The sequence below is a fragment of the Perissodus microlepis genome, chromosome 8 (assembly GCF_051167445.1).
Source record: "Perissodus microlepis isolate ML-2025 ecotype Zambia chromosome 8, ASM5116744v1, whole genome shotgun sequence".
Taxonomy (NCBI): domain Eukaryota; kingdom Metazoa; phylum Chordata; class Actinopteri; order Cichliformes; family Cichlidae; genus Perissodus; species Perissodus microlepis.
Window position 1 is genome coordinate 16,290,047 of NC_140468.1, and position 19,752 is coordinate 16,309,798.

General features: G+C 40.6%; 2 protein-coding genes across 3 annotated transcripts; both read right to left on the reverse strand.

The window, feature by feature from the left end:
• Window positions 1–836: 836 nt before the first annotated feature.
• Window positions 837–12,472, reverse strand: LOC146381688 (eukaryotic translation initiation factor 3 subunit C-like). The gene is made up of 23 exons (XM_084937793.1): window positions 12,348–12,472; window positions 9,023–9,137; window positions 8,866–8,931; window positions 8,579–8,768; window positions 8,367–8,492; window positions 8,086–8,140; window positions 7,402–7,511; window positions 7,134–7,282; window positions 6,880–7,015; window positions 6,490–6,593; window positions 6,156–6,297; window positions 5,834–5,959; window positions 5,583–5,676; window positions 5,197–5,384; window positions 4,821–5,057; window positions 3,109–3,300; window positions 2,506–2,677; window positions 2,266–2,425; window positions 2,101–2,166; window positions 1,868–1,955; window positions 1,558–1,723; window positions 1,390–1,431; window positions 837–1,169 (listed from the first exon to the last, which is right to left on the reverse strand). The coding sequence occupies exons 2-23, from the start codon at window positions 9,115–9,117 to the stop codon at window positions 1,093–1,095; spliced, it is 2,781 nt and encodes a 926-aa protein (XP_084793919.1). The 5' UTR covers window positions 9,118–9,137; window positions 12,348–12,472; the 3' UTR covers window positions 837–1,092.
• Window positions 12,473–12,993: 521 nt separating this feature from the next.
• Window positions 12,994–19,456, reverse strand: LOC146381689 (uncharacterized). Of its 2 annotated transcripts, none has more exons than XM_084937794.1 (8): window positions 19,197–19,456; window positions 15,820–18,688; window positions 15,603–15,648; window positions 15,290–15,439; window positions 14,714–14,803; window positions 14,445–14,564; window positions 13,600–13,671; window positions 12,994–13,360 (listed from the first exon to the last, which is right to left on the reverse strand). In XM_084937794.1, exons 2-8 carry the CDS (start codon window positions 18,577–18,579, stop codon window positions 13,311–13,313), a joined length of 3,288 nt encoding a protein of 1,095 aa, XP_084793920.1. In that variant the 5' UTR covers window positions 18,580–18,688; window positions 19,197–19,456; the 3' UTR covers window positions 12,994–13,310. The 2 variants fall into 2 exon arrangements, with proteins under 2 accessions (XP_084793920.1, XP_084793921.1); XM_084937795.1 differs by lacking the exon at window positions 19,197–19,456 and adding an exon at window positions 14,055–14,177 and having other exon boundaries at window positions 15,820–18,609.
• Between the last annotated feature and the right edge of the window lie 296 nt (window positions 19,457–19,752).

Genomic DNA, 19,752 nt, shown 5'->3' on the forward strand with positions numbered 1-19,752 from the left:
AGAGGGTCACCAGGACCCCATCCATCAGAGCTGGGAGGACACCAATGACAGGCTGGTAAGACAGAACGAAAACCTCCGGAGTATAACAATCACCAATCATTTTTGATCTTGATTCGACTCTTGATACATTTCACGTCTGCTTGAACAGTTATAACGGATGCCTTGATGTGATGCTGGATGTCATGTCGCAGGAACCTGAGCGGTGCAGGAACCTGAGCGGTACAGGTTCATAGTGGCCACTCACAACGAGGAGTCAGTGAGACGAGCTGTGACACGCTGAGACAGCAACGTAATCGAGGTGGTATTTGATGTACAGAAAATCAAGATTGCTTTCATATACTTTAATGTATGAAATGCTTATCAAATTTCACAAAAAAGGAAAACATGATGCTCAGAATTTTCTGTAACCTACAGGTGAGGATTTATAAAACTAGACTTAAGCAACAGATCCAAACTTCTCTACAGACTAAGCTGCTTTTGCAAGATTTTTTGTTTAAAGCATAATCGAAATGCTTTTTTTCCAGTTTTTATATAATAAATATAATTTCACACACACACACCGTCCTCTTTATAGAGCCTCTGTAGCTTTAGTTAGCAGACAGACTGCATGTCTTTTCTTGTGAATTAAAGTATTGTACTTGTCCAAAGCATTGTACAAAATGCAATGACTTGTATGTAGGCAACAAAAGATGTACCACTTTTTAATTCACCCTCAACCCACTGACAAGCATCTTAAAGCAGGTGGACTGAGAATGATTTTAATGATATGCTTTCAGTTTTCCATCCATGTACTGAATTTATATTATCACTGCAAAAAAAACCCAAACAAAACACAACACTGTTTAATATTTATTTATTAATATTCTGTTAAAAATAATAAAACTCCAGATTTATTCCAAGCAATTGACAGAAATGGAATATCACATTCTGCCGTTGCTGACACAAAGCAATGCTAACTGACATAGAAGCAGCAGCAAAACAGTTTCATTGAGGGAGCACGGCCAAGAGCCAAGCTCACAAAATGAGGTACTGATGTTGTCTTGGAATGAAGACCAGCTCTGCTGGAAAAACTGAAATCCACAAACTTCAAGCTCAGTAATTTCCTTGATTTTGATTCCTGTAACCGCCTCTCTGGTAACCAGACTGCTTCTGCTGGTAAGATTTCTGATCTGCGGTTGTACAAAGACAACAATCATCTCATTAGTGTTCACACAAATTCACTAAACTACAAGAAAAGAAGAAAAAAACAAACCCCCCAAAAAATCAAAACACAAAGGTGTAATACTGATGGATGAATTTAAAATAGCATCTACTGCTGAAAACAGAACCCAACCCACATCTACCTCATTGACATAAAACAGGAAACAACCTCAGTGAAATTTAACATACCTCTCTGGTAAGATTGCTTCTGTTGGTAGCCACCTTTCTGATCTGTAATACAAATGAAAGCTAATTATCATCTAATAGCAAAAGTTGGAAAATAAATGGTTCAGAAAGGTTAGAAATAAGTTCCAGATTTAACAATCCCAAAGTACTGTGAGAACATGATGAACTTACCTCTGTTGAAATAACCGCCATAGATGCCCTGTTTCAGGTCAGATACGCGCTCGTTGTTCTCCACCAAGTTGCCCAGTTTCTCTGCCAGCTTCAGAGCCATGTTCTGCAGAGACGTTGGCTCAGTGCGGTGCATCATCACCGTCTGTGTGGGCTGGTCGAGTGACGCCTGTTGGGAAGAGAAAAATGGGGGGATCCAAATTAAGGGCATATAAAAAGTAATCACAAATATAAACACTCTCAAATATAAAAGCCCCCATGAGACTGCTGTGTCTATATTTTCAGTCCACAGAACAGAAACGTCGAGTCCTACCATCAGCTCCTCGTTGATGATCATCTTGCTGATTATGCTGTGGACTGTGGGCATCTCCAATTCAAACATCTCAGACAGCGTTGCCATGCTGAAGGACAGACAAGCGTAGTAAAATTAAGGTTTGGCAGAACAGTGACCGATCATCTTTGGTCTGTGGGGAAGCTGCAGAGACACTGGTCTACAGAAATCTGTGGTTTAGTAAAGACTGATGAAACTAATACATCTGTGCTCACCTGATGGAGTCGTATACACTGCTGTAGGTGAACAGATAGGTCCTCAGTGACTCTTCTTGGATTTTCCTATTAAAAAAACAAAAAAAACAAAACATAAGGACGTCTAAGTGGGATTATCACACTGGTGAATGAACCAAGTGATGAAAAGGGGCAGTGTATGCTAACCTGACGAGCATCTCGCGTACTTTCTGGATCTCAGGGAACAGGTCCCAAACCTTACTGTTCATCTTCTCATTGATGATGAAAGAGTGGCAGGTACGCCAGTCTCCCATCTTCATGGCTTTGCTGGCTGCCACCACGTGCTCCCTCATGCTCTCTGGGGGTCCTGGAGGACAAATAAAGCTGTGGTTATCCTCTGTGGATGAAACTTCCTGCTACAAAGAGCTCTCGTGATGCGTTTCGTACCTAGCAGGGGCTGTCTCTCCCCAACCCTGAGCTGGTGGTGGAACTGCTTGCTGATCATCCGGCGGCGGGCATCAAACTCATGGGCGGCCATGTAGGGTATTTCCAGCAGCATGGCTGACACCAGGTACACACACTCCAGCAGCTCCAGGTTGATGTGCATGTGGAACGGCACCTATTAGGGAGGATAAACGTCATGATGCATGTGTGTATCATCTAATGGATGTCTGACACATCAGTGTTTTAAAAATAAAGACCCAAACATTTGTTGTTTCATTACAGCCTTGATTTCACACTATTGTGGACACAGGCAGCTGGAGACACCATGGAATAGTTGGCACATTAATGTGAGGTCACAAATGTCAAAGCCCAATTAGGGAAAACACAAAAGTAACTAGAACTGTCGTCATGAGCACATGAACAACTGTATGAAATCTTCTGGAAATCTGTCCTGCAGCTGTGGACAAACTTTAGTGTGGACTGAGTGAGAGAGGGGCCTAAAAATTCACTCACTCACGGAGTAAATCCAGGTTACAAGCAGGTCAACACTGACAGAGAAACCAACATGTTAGTTAGAGTTAACTGCTCTGGTCAGACAGCACTTACTTGTCTTCGCTTTTCAATCTTCTCCTGCTCTGCATTCCTCTCCTGCATGTTCCTCATGAGCAAACCTTGACCCAGCAGCTCCTTGGCACGGCCAGAGGACTGAATGTCCAGCAGTGCATTGTGGGCATCTTTAATCATGCCCTGCCTAAATGCACAAATGCCAAGTTGGACCATTGTTCTGTTGTACAGGATCTGGTAGGAGGAGGGGAAAACGGTTAAAACAGGCGATCTGTATATACAACTAATAGTTTCAGTCAGAACACGTTCATATTATCTAAATAACTCAAATGTTTGAAGTTTTTCGGTCCGGCTTTAAGCCGTTTCATAACACAGAGACAGCTCTCATAAAGGTTATGAACGATATTCTGGTAGCGACGGACTGTGGTAAACACGTAGTGCTTATACTTCTAGATATGACTGCTGCATTCGACACAGTGGATCACGACCTGCTGATCTCTCGATTACAGCATTGTGTGGGCATTTCTGGCTTGACACTCCTGTGGATAAAATCATATTTCTCAAACAGGAGCTTCTGTGTTAAGTTGGGTTCATCATCGTCCTCTGTGGCCCCTCTTCCATGGGGTGTACCACAGGGATCTATTCTTGGGCCATTACTGTTTTCGTTGTATCTCCTGCCACTGGGTGCAATCTTTCGTAAACACAAAGTCTCATTTCATCTATATGCTGATGATTGCCAGCTTTATTTTCCTTTCAGTCGTTCTGATAGCTCCCCAATTAGACTCCTGCTTGATTGCCTTAGCGATGTTAAGTCATGGATGGCTCTAAACTTTTTTTAAATTTTAATGAACGTAAAACGGAAGCAATTCTGTTTGGCCCGAATCGTTCCTCTGATATGATGTTGACCTTGCTGCTCTGACCCCCTCACCTGAAGAGCTCGATTACCAATCTTGGGTTAAAAATCGACTCTGCACTTACTTTTGATGGCCACGTGAATGGGGTGGTGAAATCATCATTCTATCAACTCAGGCGTCTGTCGAAGGTTAAACCTTTTCTTTCAAGGCGTGACTTGGAGACTGTTATCCATGCTTTTATAACCTAATAATAGGGGTTGGACTGGGCACTCTGACACGCCTGCAGCTAGTACAGAATGCTGCGGCATGGTTTTATCTGGTAGAAGGAAATTTGAGCACATTACTCCGGTTCGGGCTTCCCTGCACTGGCTTCCAATTGAATTTAGGATTCATTTTAAATTTCTTTTATTGGTTTTTAAATCCTTAAATGGTCTGGCACCTGCATATTTTTCTCATTTGCTGAAGCCCTATGTCCCCACTCGTTCGCTCCGGTCAGCTGAGCAGCCGTTACTCTAAGTCCCCAAATCACGGCTGAAACTGAGAGGAGACAGAGCGTCTCTATCGTGGCTCCAAAGCGTTGGAATAATCTTCCTCGAAGATTATTATTATATTATATTATTATTATTATATTAATAATCAACATCAGTGCTGGTTTTTAAATCCAGATTGAAAATGCATTTTTATTCGCTGGCTTTTGACTCAGTGGTTAACTGACTTGTATTTACTTATATTTTATTGTTTTTGCTATGTTTATTATTTTATCGTATTTATTATTCTTATTGTATCTCTTATATTTCTATTGTTCAGCACTTTGGTCAGCCTTGTGTGTTTTTAAAGTGCTATATAAATAAACTATGATGATGACGATGATATGAAGAAATAATGATTACGAGTGCCTACCTGTACAGGTGGGTCAGCGTGTTGGATGTTGTCCTGCAGGTGACTCATCAGCATCAGGTCACGTGCCTGGTACCAGCGTGAGTGCAGAGCATGGTGATATATGTGGCAGAGGATAGCACAGGTACGGATACGGTCGGTGCGATCCTTGGCGTAGATGAACTTGCAGAGGCGGTCCATGATCACAGCGCTGTCCTCCCCCTCGCTCTCCTCCTTGTTCTCCTCCTGGTCCTGCTCGGACTACACAACAGAAAAACACTTCAGCACACCATTTTACACCTTATGCATAACATTTTATGAAACATCATAAAAATAGCATCATGATGCAGATGTTTGTCAAGAAAAGAAAGTTCTGATTCTGCACAGTGCCGTCTCTCACCTTGGTCTCTCCCTGCAGGCCCAGGCTGCGTCTGTGAGCTTTGTAGTCAAACTTGTAGTAGGTGTGCATGATTCTGCGCAGGTAGACACGGCAAATTTCTTCTGTGGAGCCTTTGTTCTCCAGGTAGGTGAGCAGCCGGTCAACGATGCCACAAACCCTGCCCTCATCTTTGAGATTGTCAACGTATTCTGAAGGAAAATTTAAAAAAAAGAGAGGAAAGAATAAGCAAAATACATCCATATGAGCAGCAAATACAGCAATACAAATTTCAAGGGTGATGTAAATCCCACATTTTAGATTGCAACCTGTTAATCCACATTTACAGTCCTAACACATTCAACCTCACAGCAGTTAATAACCGTCAGTCAGGTTTTGGCACCACTCACCCTGAGAGTGGGGATCAGTGTTCTGCATGATCTTTGTAAATTCTTCATCCATCCTTTCTACCAGGGTTAAGATGCATCCGCGCACCCTGAAAGGCTAACAAATACACACAAAGAAATTAATACCAGCCCATAGTTCACAAGACAGTTGATACAAATGCAGACAGTTCAACAGCTATGTGAGTGTTTTATTAGTCTAAACTGCTTTCTTTCTTTAAGTCCACAGATTGCTTGGGGTGGATGAGTGGGATCACCTGATCGGAGACGGCCAGATTCTCGCTGTCCTCTGCGATGTTCTCTCCGATGAAGATGTTGTTGTGCTCAAAGAGAATGTCCAGCAGCTCATCTATACAATCCAGACACTTCTTCCACATGTCAGGCTAAAAAAGGAGACAAGCCAGAAGAACCATAACTCAGGAACTCATTCTTTTCAATCCAAAATGTTAAACAGCACAAATAATTTTTGTGATGACTTGCAATTTTAAGATATTTCATGTAACATGAAACACTACAGTAAATCACAGGAACCCTTTTGGTTTTGTTGATACTGTAAGAATTAAAAGCAGTGTCACCCACTTTCATAAAGGCTGCCAGGTTGGGGTTGTAGTCGTACAAGGAGGCAATAATGTTGAACTTGATCTTGACCAGGATACCTTGGCCCAAGTTATTCTCTGCAGCGATGGCTGCCAGAGCATGAAATAGCTCAATTTGAGCCGCCCTGTCAGTGAGGGAGGAGAAAAAAAGAAAAAAAGGAGTCAGGATTTGTTCAGGAGAAGAATTTCTCTGAAATACTGGACATACTTCCACATGACACGCCTGGTTTTACATTGACTGGATATCAACAGTCGTGTGAATACGTAACTTTTTTTAAATATATATTTTTAAGCTTTAGTGACAAATGCAGTCGTACCTGTCTGTTCCTTTTTTGCCTCTTGCTTGCAGGATCTCATTCAGCTTCTTCACCACCACCGCTGTGTTGATCTCGGTGCCTTTAGCAAACATTTTGGGTTTCTCCTGAATGGTCGCAATGGGGAAAAAAACAAACAAACGTAAAATTAAAAATACAAATAATGTGTTGAATAAACTCTTAGAGGCAAGTTTTTCTTTTTACAGTCATTGATTTTGTTAAATTAGCCAGACAATTGCATGTTGATTTTATCACTGTCATTACTATAAATGAACACGTCGGCACTGAAACACAAAAAAGCTAAACTAAAATAAGAAGCAGCACCAGTGCATCTATTCTTCTGTCCGGCCGGCATCAAGTCGAAACAGTTTTATATTACCATCTGTTCTTTACCTTAACCAGAGGTACTCCTCTGTTAACCTTCTCCCAGCCTCCTTCCTCCTCAGCCTCCTCCTCAATTTGTTCTTTCTGTTTGGGCTTCTTCTTCCTCTCCTCCTTCCTGACACCGGGCTTTTCAGTGTCCTGGGCTCTGAGGACAGACGCAGTGTTTGGTAACAACACATTCACTCTACATGACTCTCTCTGCGGTAAAATTTGAATTAAAATCTAAAAAAGTGTCTGATAAAAAATATTCAAAGTATTTAGACCTTTTAACTTTGAGGAAGGTCACAAGACGCTTCCTCTTTAAGGCGTTTTCTTCTTCCTTATCAGAGGTTTCACTCCTGCTGTCTGAGTCGCTTGGGCTCCAGTCTCCATCATCATCATCATCATCTTCATCAGAAGAAGAGGACTTATCCTTTTGGGAGAAGGGAAAAACTCAAAATCTTAGCTCAGGCATCCTCTCAAATAAACTGTGCAAGTATTTTGTCTTTCCTACCAGATCTTTTGCTGTAGTTTAGTTAAATGACCTCTTACCTCAGATTCCTTGGCAGTCTGAGAACGGTCGGTGGCTTCTGAAGGCGCCTCAGGCTTTTTCTTCAAGAAGGACTTGGATGACACCTCTCCTTCACTGTCAGAGGACGAGCCTTGTGGAACAAAAAGACAAATATCAGACGATGCTGGCTCCTTTCCCCTCAGCACCAACACACATTGATCATCTCATCATTTGCAGCTTATCTTTGTACAGCACGTGAAAATGTGACTGACTGAAGCACAGAATGAAGTAATGAAAGGGGGCAAAAAACTCTTAAACTGAGTTTTTAAGTAATAAAATGCAAAAAGTTCTCAACTTCACCAGTTATAGCTGATTAATCTGCTGGAGTTTCTTCAGAGTAGATTAAAAACAGTCAAAAGTTTCAACCGAACAAACTTTTAAAATCAGTTTATTTTTTGCAGTTAAACTTCAGATTCTGTGTAATATATGTGTAATATATGTATAATATATGTATAGTATATCATGGAGCTGGACCTTCAACAGTCCTTTTTAATAAGCCCATTTTCACTGGCAGCCTACAGGTTGATGTACAAGAATGATTGATCACTCATGATGAGAATTGACACGTGCACTACACATAGACACATTTCACCTATGCCCCTATTAAATCCTATGCTTTCCGGTTTGAATCCTTTACACATAACCTGTATAAACAACAAGCTCACCAGAGTCCTCTGGCTCCTTCTCCTCCTCCTCCTCATCTGCAGACTCCTGTGGATTCTAGCAGGGAGAGAGAGACAAGACATTCTGATAACTGCTTTTTTTAAGGCTGAAATTCGTATAAATTCTAATACACCAGATTAAATAACACCAGAAGGAAGCTGCTCAGCACATTCACAGTCTTTTGACCACAGAACAGATCTGATGAGACCTAAGTTTACACCCCCCCCCAGAGATTCATACAATGCATAGAAAATAAACATGAAGATTTAGTCTTTGACTTTACCTCCTTGTATGCTGCTATTTCTGACTCAAAGTCTCTGTTGTACTTGCGGATCTTCTGACGCAGGGTGCTGAGAGCTTTTGCATTGTTCTTGTTCATCTTCTTCTTCCCCTCTTTATCCTCCCAAAGCTGTAAAAATAATGTTAAGTATTTGATTAGGACAAAAACAATTAAATCATTAAATTGCAGTTTAATTTTTTGTCTAAGCTACTAACCTGGTTCAAATAGTCCTCCAAGTCAGCCAGAAGGCGGATATAGAAGGGAGGAATACCCTCTTTATCCACTATATTCTTGCTTTTAAGGAAGGCTCGACAAAGCTGCTCAAACTCCTCCAGACATTTGGACATGTCTCGAATCTTCATAGCGTTGCGGATAGTCTTTATGAGGTTCGTCAACTCTTCAAACCTAAGATTCAAGAATAAATTCAGTCAAAAGAAAGAAAAAAGGGGCAAAATTTTGTATAGACTTTAAAGTTGTGACCTTTTAAAAATACCACACCAACCTTTTATCTTTGGCGCTGCGCACCACTCTTTTTGTGTCCTCCTCATCGTCGCTAAGAAGCAGCGACCTGTGAAAACCAAGTGCACAAGTCAGATCTTTACAGGAAGAACAATGTGTGTGATGAGCTTGTGATGAGATTTATTCCAAGTTTCACTTACTGCTTGAAAGTGGCTCCGGGTGCTTTATCAGTGATCTCATCGTCAGATGAGGACTCCTCTGACTCACTGTCAGACCTGGCAAAGAATCGAGACATTGCTGAAGGATGCTGCAAATCTGTAGAGAAATACAAAGTAATGAGTGGTATTACAGAGATGCAGCTCCAGATTCTACGTGTGGTATATCAGCACACATTCAGCTGACAAAGATATTCACTGTCAAACAGATGTGTGCCAAACTTGTTTTTCAGGAGCCGCTACCAACAAACCCGCAAATACACACTGAATATTTCGTCCTTGACATTTCTGAGGTTACCTTAAACACAAAGTCTTCTTACTCTTCAACAATAAAACATAAACTGTCTTGAGTTTACCTGGTGATATTCTCATGCACGAGGCGATATTCTCACGAGGCGACTGCGAAAACGGCAAACAAATAAACGTCACCACGCAGATGCTGTTTACAGGACAAGAATCAATGATCTGGGGAATCTTGTCTTCGTTGTTGTTCCCCTCGTACATTTTATTATTCCGATTTCAGCATTTTCGCCCCACAAATAAAGCATGCAGTTTGCTTTGTGTGCACTCAAATGGAGTCGAGCCACCTAGCATCACCTGTGGCCAAGTGCCATAGCCTACAGTCAGATCAACTTCTGACACATCTGCACCTGGCTCTATTACCATGTTTGAATTATAGTTTTATGCACAATATAACTGTAACTTTCACTGTTTTTTGTTCTTGTGGGTCTTGCAAATAAACCTTTAAACTAAATAAAATGGTACCAAAATTAAATTAGCACTCCTATTGTTCATAATGATTTTAATATTTTTTTCCATAACAAAGAAATATGTCTCCAGCAAACATTACACATTAATCCTTGACTAGTGTTGCAACATCACATCCTCTTATCATAGTCTCATAGTGTTTTCTCTGAAAAACATTTGAAATGATGGGATAACTGATTAGCACAGCTAGCGAGAACTGTTTGGTTAATTTAACAAACATTTGTGAGGAGATAGGACTTACAGTAAATGTACAGCAGTTAGACAATAATTAGTAAGCAATAGAGTCAGTGTGATTAAGTAGACCTTGTGAAAGTGAGTTACTCTTGTGTGCCAGTTGGTGTGTCATGTGTTTTGGAGTTTTTAGGTGAGTTCGTTTTAAAACGTCAACTTTCTAAGTTAAGAATATTCATAATTTAATTTCCCCAAATTACATATGACCTCTATTTTGTAGCTGGATCCACTGACGTATCACATAGTAGCTGGAGCAGTCTCAAATGGAGAACAGCTCACTGCTGCCACCTGTGGCCAACTGCATAGCCTACAACAGGATTACATCTGTAATCGCTCTCTGCACAAGGAAAGTCAACACACACTGTGCGGTACCACTCTCCACAGCAGGTGCATTCAATCTGAAAGAAAAACTATGTTGTCAGAGTAATTTATCTAAAGTCAGGTTGCTGAATGAAATTACTGCAGATAAGGCTTTTCCTTAGCTGTGGATCGCTCAATGTGTTCTGCATCCTCAGCTTCTTCTGTGCTCCTAGGTGTAAGCCCTCAACTTTCTTAGTGTTCAAGTTGAACATTGTACATTTAGTCATTGGTGTTGAAGTAATCAAGCAGTCTGCCTTTAAATCCAGGGTGTCATCCAAATTGAAATACTTGGCTTTGAGGTTCACTGTACCAAAGCTTTGACAGTTTAAAGAATAGGAGAGCCCGCCCACCACAGGCAGACCTGAAAGATCTTTAGTCCTCAGCTACCACTGCCAGAAGCGTCATCATGGGTTTCAACCTCCTATGGTCCTTAGCATCTGTGTCACATTATGCTTTGATAGATCGGGGACGACTTCAGAATTGTTGTCTTTAGGGCTAGTGGTTATATTACTGACTTCAGGTGTAGGGGGCTTGTCCGAAGACCTCGGGCGGATGTTGCATGAGCTTGTTTCTGACAAAGTTATGGTGCCATTGGGCCTGGAGGTATTGTGGTGACTGTCATTTGGGTTCGCCTCTGATAAAGTTATTGTTCCATTTGGCTTGGAAGCACTTTGGTGACCGTCAAATGAGCTCATTTCTGTCAGAGTTATTGTGCTATTAGGCTTTGAAGCAATTTGGCTACTTTCACTCTGGACCGTTTCCAACAAAGTTACTGTGTCGCTCTTCTTGGAAGGTGGTTGAGAATCAAAGGTGTTGTTCTTGAGGTCTTCCCTTAATACAGTGCTGCCACTGCATTTATGCAGAGGATGCTTTTCAAATGTGGTGTTCTGCACAGCAAATGGAGCACATTGCTTTACAGATGAGCAATTTTGATGTGGGATGTTTCAGTGGTGCCAAAACCTGCCTGACCTGAAGTTCCTGTCCCATCTTTGGTGCAGCTTACATTAAATGGAGGAAGATCGGGTGTCTTATTCTGAGAGTGGGAAACTGAAGCAGTAGTATTTAAATCATTAGGCACGCTCAGATCAGCGGCTTGCAGGACATTAAATGTCCCATTCCTGGAGTTTGATGCTTTTGCTAGTTTATCGGTAGCGGCTCCTGAAAAGCAAGTTTGCCACACATCTGTTTGACCATCACCAGTCAATCTGAAACACCGGTGTTGTGCCAAAAAGTGATTGCCTGCCAAAAAGTGATTTCCAATGTTTCCGTGTATTTTTTATGTGTAATATAGTTAGGTATGTTGCTAAAAAGACTTTGGTGAACAGGTATTACAAAGGAGTTATATATAAAATTTAAAAAATACCTGTTTCTCAAGTATCATTATAACTGTGTTATTGTACTTACATTATAATCAATCAGGTCCCTTTTGTCCACTTAAAATATGTTTACAGAACTATTGTTGTATTTGTTGCAATTTCAGCTTAAAAGAGGCATTTTTAAAGTCAACAAGAATTTTTTTTAACTGCAAAAATAAAGGATATATAAAAGTCACTGCCAAAAACTGATTGCGGCTTCTACCTTGTTAGAGGAATGTTGTTTGTTGCTCAAGATGACTTGATATCATTCATGAGTGATACATTTGATATATGTTTCACATATTATAGACCAACAAGTTATTTATAGCAGTTTAAATATAAGCAGTTTTTAAACTTAAATGGTTTAATTATTTTCCAGAAAAACGTCCACCGGCCTTAGTGCTGACACTTAAATGCGTCTATACCGCAGAATATTAGCCTGATGCTAGCAAACAGACTGGATTACAGTCGACAAAAGAAATGAAAACCAAGTTGCAGTTGGGCTTACACGCCTTACCCAGAATGCTTTCACGGCAAATAAACGAAAATACAAAAAAGTCGCACACTTAGTGACACTCTTATTGAATTAAACTCACCTACAACCTGGTAAAAGTTATTCCGCGGTTAGTTTGAGCTGTTTAAAAAATCCAGTTGTGCTGTAGAAGGAACAGAAAATGCGTGCAGCACTCTTACCGGGCAATTTCGTCAGAACAGGAAGTACTCTGACGATCAACAACGTGAATAGTCCGCAGCACTGAAGGCTCTCCGCTCACAGCGCCACTCAGCGGCTGAAACAGTGCATTTAAAAATCCCATTCTGTTGTTCTTACGGGAGTTTGGAGAAAAAACCGAATCGTTGGTCTCCACTTTTTCCTTAGCTGGTTCACCACTGCTTCCGAGGAAAGGGATTACACCAGCAAAACTGGACAAAAGTAACAGTGAAACCATTACATACGGGTAAAGTTTTAACAACTCTACCTTGATATAATATTGTATTGGAAAACCTTGCGTTTAAATCGCAGTGCATAGTAAATATTTGCCTACACAGTATTCTTGTATTTATGGAGATATACCAGTGTGTTGAATAACCTGAGATAAAGATATCCAAAGTCACAAGGTTTCACTGGAAATTCAATATTTTTAACAATAGAATATTAATCTATTATACAATATTTAATTTCAGTGGTGGAATGCCAGTAGCTATGCGTGTTGAATATGCTGATATTTTATTTATACCCGGCAGCTTGACAATGAGTATCAGTATTTGAGTGCAGTAATTCTAAATCGCAAAGACTGAAATTTCTAAATACTGAAAAAAAGGTGTTCAAATGTGTCCTCCCAGCAGAGCACTCTCCAAAGTGTTAGACCAACCAAATGAAAGACCGACACATATTAAATTTATTAGAGATGAAAATAAACAGTGTAATGTTAAACACACAAACAGACAAAATCTCATCCTCACTGCAAAATAGAAAAAACAAAAAAAACATTTCTACTTCAGTGAGTAAATTATTTTATATAATTATTAACATTTAAAAACAGCAGATATGCTTTAAAGTATTAACACTGGGATTTCACTGGGACATCTTGTTTAGTGTATTTCAGCAACTCTAGAAGAGAAAAAGAGGAAAACTTAATTATGTTCCTACAATAAAAGATTGCTTGTGTAACATAAATAACATAACCAAAAAGGAAAAAAAAGAGGATCACTTGATAATACTGAGTATATGATATGATTTGATTAAGTAAAGTCCAAATTCTTCAAGTTGTAATGTTGTAATGACTCCTGACTTCTTAATAATTTCTACAAATTAGACCCATATAACCACAGTAACAGGCCATGTGATACCTTCTTTCAGCCTTGTGTTTTCTTCTGATATCAGTTTAAGTTGTTCTTCAAGCTCAGCACATTTTGCACAACCTGAAAAACAGTTTGCATCATTAATTAAAGAGGACAAATGGGAAATTGTAACGCCCACAATTTACAGTCTATGCTAATTATTTTCACCATTGTCTTTAAATAGCAATTGATATACTGGGACATTGTATGAATACATAGGACTTAACAATCTTGTGTTAGTTGTTGTCGTCGTTTAATGTTCACAATTGTATGACATGAAATTAAAATCCAATTAACACGTAATAATAACAACAACAACAACAACAACACAGAATAAAAGTAACCTTCAGACAACATGAACACGTGATTTTAATAAACATAAAACAACCAAATTGGTTCTGAGTACCAACAGTCCACTAGAAATTACACAGCTGAGACTTGTCTCCTCAGCACTCTCAACTTACTGTGGATTTGGGTTTTAGGTAGTGGTGCTTTATTGCTGATTCCAGGCTGTTTCAGGGGCCTGGCTCTGTTGGGAGCATTACACGCTTTTGAGGGTTCACTCATACATGCTGGCACTGCAGCCTCTTAAAGCATGAAAGCACCACAGGAGTTCACTACAGGTTACTGCACTCGTGAAGCTGTTCAGCAGCATAAATCACATCAAACTTTGGCCAACTGCCCAACAGTTAGTGGAAAAAGCCAACAAACCCTTTGGCATATCAGGAAATCTGCACTGATTAGTTTATCTTTAGAAAACACAGTGAAGTACTGTTCTATACCTGTGACTTAGATAAAGTTCAGACCATGTCACAAGTTTCAAGTGCAGAAATTCCAGTAAATTTCCAACATACCTTCTCCTTGAGCTTTGGCAGGCAAAGCTCTCTTACTGGGCTGCTTGAGGATTGTCGCTTTGTTTCTAGCATCACAGGCAGATACTGGAGCTTCGACACTATTGCATGGATCGGAAGCATCTGCAAAGGGTGGAAAAAAGAAAAATCTACATGACTGTACACTTACACTTAGGTTTCAAGCTGCATAAGTTTCATGCAAATACCAAAAATACCAAACAAAGCTGTTAAAAAGGCTGCAATACTAGAGCATGCTTTTCTTATTTATTTACCCATTTTCTTCCTCTTTGACACTAGCAAACTGTCAGCTCTGGTTAGAGGGTGCTTCTTTGCTTGTGAAGTCTTGGTCACAGGGTTAGTTGCTATGTAGACAAAAAGGAGAAACTGTTACAGAAAAATAAATGAACACATCTTTCACAAAAATCAGATACATTTCTACAGTAATTTCCTTCTCTATAAAAAGCCTGAAAGACCACAGAAGACAACTAAAGCAGATGATCACAGAATTATTTCCATGGTTAAAAACAAAACAACTTCACAACATCTACCAAAGTCAACAACACGCTGGAGGAAGTAGAGGTATCATTGTCAAGACCTCCAGTCAAGAGAAGCCATTTATAAATGGAAATACAGAGAGTTTACAATGAGGTGTAAAACCACTAGTTACACTCAAGAACAAGAAGGCAATATTAAACCAGAAAACACCTAGAAGTTTGGCATCAGCTGCATTTTTATCAATTTTTTTCCCCCTCGAGTATCAGAAGAAAGGCAACTTTACTGTGTATCTGAAGTGAGGGCAAATTGAAACTTTCTAATGTACAGATACAGTTTGACAAATGTGTGAGTACCTGTAGGTCCACAGAGCTTGTCGGTACTTGAAGAAATTGCTGTACTGCTTCTTGTTAAAGGTGGCCTAAGACACATAGTAGCTCTCTGGATCCCTGATGGGATTCCACTAAACTGCGATCTTTGTGAGCCACAAGCGGGCAGCTTGGATCCTGGTATTGGTACAAAGGGGAAGACAGAGATGCCCCGGACGCACCGTGCGAACACACAGATACAGTACATAGTTACACTGAGGTTATTAAACACATGATTATGGGAATAACAAAACTGGGACCTATGCAAACCTTTCTAAAAACAAAGGTATACACTTCCTACCTGTTGCTGTAGCACGCAGGTTGTAGCAGGATGTTACTCCTGTGGTCTTAAATACACACACACGAAAAGAGGACGTTAACGACAGACTGTCAAGTACATGGATGTACAGCTTTTAATCAGTACAAAATAAAATGGAACAAATAATAACTAATAGGTTCAACCTGTGTTCATGTTCTCAGATGGTAATATCAACATTTTGCAAACATTTAAGTCCTACCCCCTGGGGTGCATCAGGGGCAGTGGCAGCAGTGTTTCTTGAAGCTTCAGCTTGGGTTCTTTGTCTTTTCATAGGTAAGTTGGATGCCACTGTATTCAACCTGGCTGGAATTGAGGAATGTGACTTTGATTTCATCAGCTGAGCTCCAGCTTTCGGGGGAGGGCAAAGGGATTTAGCAGCTGGCTGTTTCAAGAATGTTTTACGGTCACAGACAAGGTTTGATGGAGGATCTGATGGCATCTGATCAGCTGGCTTCCCGGGACCATCTGTGTACAGCTTCTTCTGTACTCCTATGTGTAAACCCTCAACTTGCTCAGTGTTCAAGTTGAACATTTTACAGTTAGTCATTGGTGTTGAAGTAATCAAACAGTCTGCCTTTAAATCCAGGGTGTCATCCAAATTGAAAGACTTGGCTTTGAGGTTCACCGTACCAAAGCTTTGACGGTTTAAAGAATCGGAGAGCCCGCCCACCACAGGCAGACCTGAAAGATCTTTAGTCTCACAGCTACCACTGCCAGAAGCGTCATCATGGGTTTCAACCTCCTTGGCACTATGGTCCTTAGCATCTGTCGTAACATTATGCTTTGATAGATCGGGGGCAATGTCAATATTGTTGTCTTTTGGGCTGGTGGTTAGATTACTGACTTCAGGTGTAGGGGGCTTGTCCGAAGACCTCGGGCGGATGTTGCATGAGCTTGTTTCTGACAAAGTTATGGTGCCATTGGGCCTGGAGGTATTGTGGTGATCGTCACTCGGGTTCACCTCTGATAAAGTTATTGTTCCATTTGGCTTGGAAGCACTTTGGTGACCATCAAATGAGCTCATTTCTGTCAGAGTTATTGTGCTATTAGGCTTTGAAGCAATTTGGCTACTTTCACTCTGGACCGTTTCCAACAAAGTTATTGTGTCGCTCTTCTTGGAAGGTGGTTGAGAATCAAAGGTGTTGTTCTTGAGGTCTTCCCCTAATACTGTGCTGCCACTGCTTTTATGCAGAGGATGCTTTTCAAATGTGGTGTTCTGCACAGCAAATGGAGCACATTCCTTTACAGATGAGCAATTTTGATTTGTGATGGGGGATGTTTCAGTGGTGCCAAAACCTGTCTGACCTGAAGTCCCATCTTTGGTGCAGCTTACATTAAATGGAGGAAGATCAAGTGTCTTATTCTGAGAGTGGGAAACTGAAGCAGTAGTATTTAAATCATTAGACACGCTCAGATCAGCGGCCTGCACGACATTAAATGTCCCATTCCCGGAGTCTGATGCTTTTGGGTTTGGCTGTGTCGCATAGTTTTTCAACTCATCGTTTACTTTGTGACAAGATTCCACAAGTTCTGAGGGGGCGTTCTTTTGACTACTACTACACTCCATATTCGATGTAGACCTTACACTCTGAGCTGACGTGTCATTGGACGAGGTTGTGTCATGTGTAACATTAGCTGGTTGACTGCTGAATGTATCATCAGGTGATGTTGAGCTCATCTTCATATTTTGTCCACTGGGCTCGTTGGCTGACTTTGCTTCATGGCTGGCAATCAGGTCTTTAATGATAGCTTCAAGTTTATCAGAAAACTCCACAGGCTCTTCCCGGATCTCTGAGGTAACTTTTTGATTAGCACTGCACTCCACATTAGAGTCTGCAGATATGTCACTAGAAGATATTATTTCTCGAGTAACATTAGCAGGATTTTTCCCAAGTGTATCCCCTGCTGATGCTTGACTCGTCTCTATATTACATTCACTGGGCTCTGATGAAGACTTGCTATTTTCCAAAACACTTCCCATAGTAATATCCTGAGTTACATCCAAAGAGGTTTTTGCTGTGCTTTCCCCCACACACTTGTCGGATTGTACACTTGTACTTTGCAATTTTTCGCCCGAGATGACATCTGAACTGCTAGGCTGTGCCGCAATTTTTCCACTTTCCATTCCATTGAAAGACCTGTCGCGTTTCAAATCAAGCGGCGGAAGAGCCTGAGTCACATCCATGGAGAATGTCTGTTCTCCTGGTGATAATGGTGAATCACGTGTAACATCAAGGAGAGTAATTTCTGGCAAGAATTTGTCAAGTATCAGCCAGGGGACCGGAGCATGCTTGTTCTGAGAGGCATCAATCATTTTGACATCTGGGTCTGTAATCTCTGTTGTTGCCATATGTTGTGAAAGATCAGGAGGATGAATTTCAGGAATATTTATTTTAGGGCTTGTGCTTGCAGAAGTTGCAGGTGCGCTGTCAGGAGCAGGGGAGTCATTTCTAGTAAGCTGTATGGTAGAATCACATGTAGAATCAAATAGGGTCACTTCTGGCAAGCATTCGTCACCTAGAAAGGACACAGGACCATCCATGTCACTGAATAATTGCCCAGAATAGCTACTAGGGGGATCTGAGTTTAACTGTTGGACAGAACCTTTTGTTGATTTTTGACAATCTGCTGTGGCTGCACCAAAGGAGAAAAGAGAAAGTGTCTGACGACGATTATTTTCATGTGTTGAATTTTCTGGAGATTTGTTGCCAATATTTAAGTATTTTAAAATTGGTGTCAGAGCAGACTGGAAAGAAATCCGTGACTTTGGCTTGCTGCCTGTTGGAGCAGGGGTTGAAAAGGTGCAGGTGTCAGAAAGAGGCTTGTTTTCTTCATGGGGCCATTTGAGTTTAGAAGTCCCAGCTTTAACAGTGCCCCTGGGTGGAATGTTTTCACAGCACTCATCGGCATCTGGATTTTCCCGAATGTATAAGCCTCGCCCAGTTGGTTTGTTGGCCATGGATGGTGATGCTTCTTCTCTCACAGAATAAATGAAGGGCTTCTTATTTAAAACAGAGGGCAATACTCAGACTCCACACATATTATCAGCTGTCTCAGACTCCCTGTGCCTAAAATAAGAAAACAGAGCTTGACTTCATTGGCTTATGTAGACAACTGAATGAAAATGTCTCACTGCTGAATTCTTTTACAGCTATTTTATTTATACAAACTAGATATTAAAACAGCAAAATCAAAATGCAATTTAGCACCGACAGTAACGGACGACCATGTAATCTAAACTTGTGCTGAGTTTCTAATGTTACACCCCCCCACCCCCCAAAAAAACAAAACCCGTGTCAATTTATTTTAAACCGGTAAAACTAGAGATTAGGTAACGCATACAGCAACATCATAGCTTAGGAACACAGATTTGGTTTGTAACGTAGAGATTACGGCGGTTTTAGGTTGGAAAACGTTGCTCTCCGATTGTTTACTATGTCCTATATATGTACTATATTTACGATAAATAGTTATTTCATTCATGTAATGCTCGGAACACGAGATCATCTTGAACGAGCATAGGTTAAGCTAAAACCTTGTAACGTTTGTTAGAAGAACGGAACCAGCTCTGCTTACCTGTAAACACGAACTTCTTAGCGGATGTTTATAGATGTGAACCTGTTTTAGTCTCAACGAGATTCTGGTTTGATAAGACAAACAGGGATACTACAAAAGAAATATCAGCATAAACTCTGAAACTTTTATCTTGTTAACCAACGAAGCGCCTGTCTAGTTCAAAATGTCAGTTTCCTTCACGCTCATTGGATGATTTACACCAATCATAACGCAAGGATTCTTCTTCTGTGTTTAATCGTGAATTAGCCTTCATGCACAGACGATAGCGTTACAGTGCCATCTAACGTTGTTTTGAAAACATTTCGTGACTTTTAAAGTGTGCTTAAGTGGGCTGGGCCAGTGAAACGCTCCTTTCAATCAGTGTGTAAATAAGGTTGACTACACATGTAATCCATCTTAATGTAAAAAAGGAATGCAATTTCAACAGTATGTCTCAGTTTTTCTACATCATAGAAAAAAATGCAGCTATAGCAAATGAAAGAAATGTGCCAGTATGACTATTTGGGCTTAAACGAGAAGAAATACATATGTAAAATTATAGAAAAAGCTCACTGGC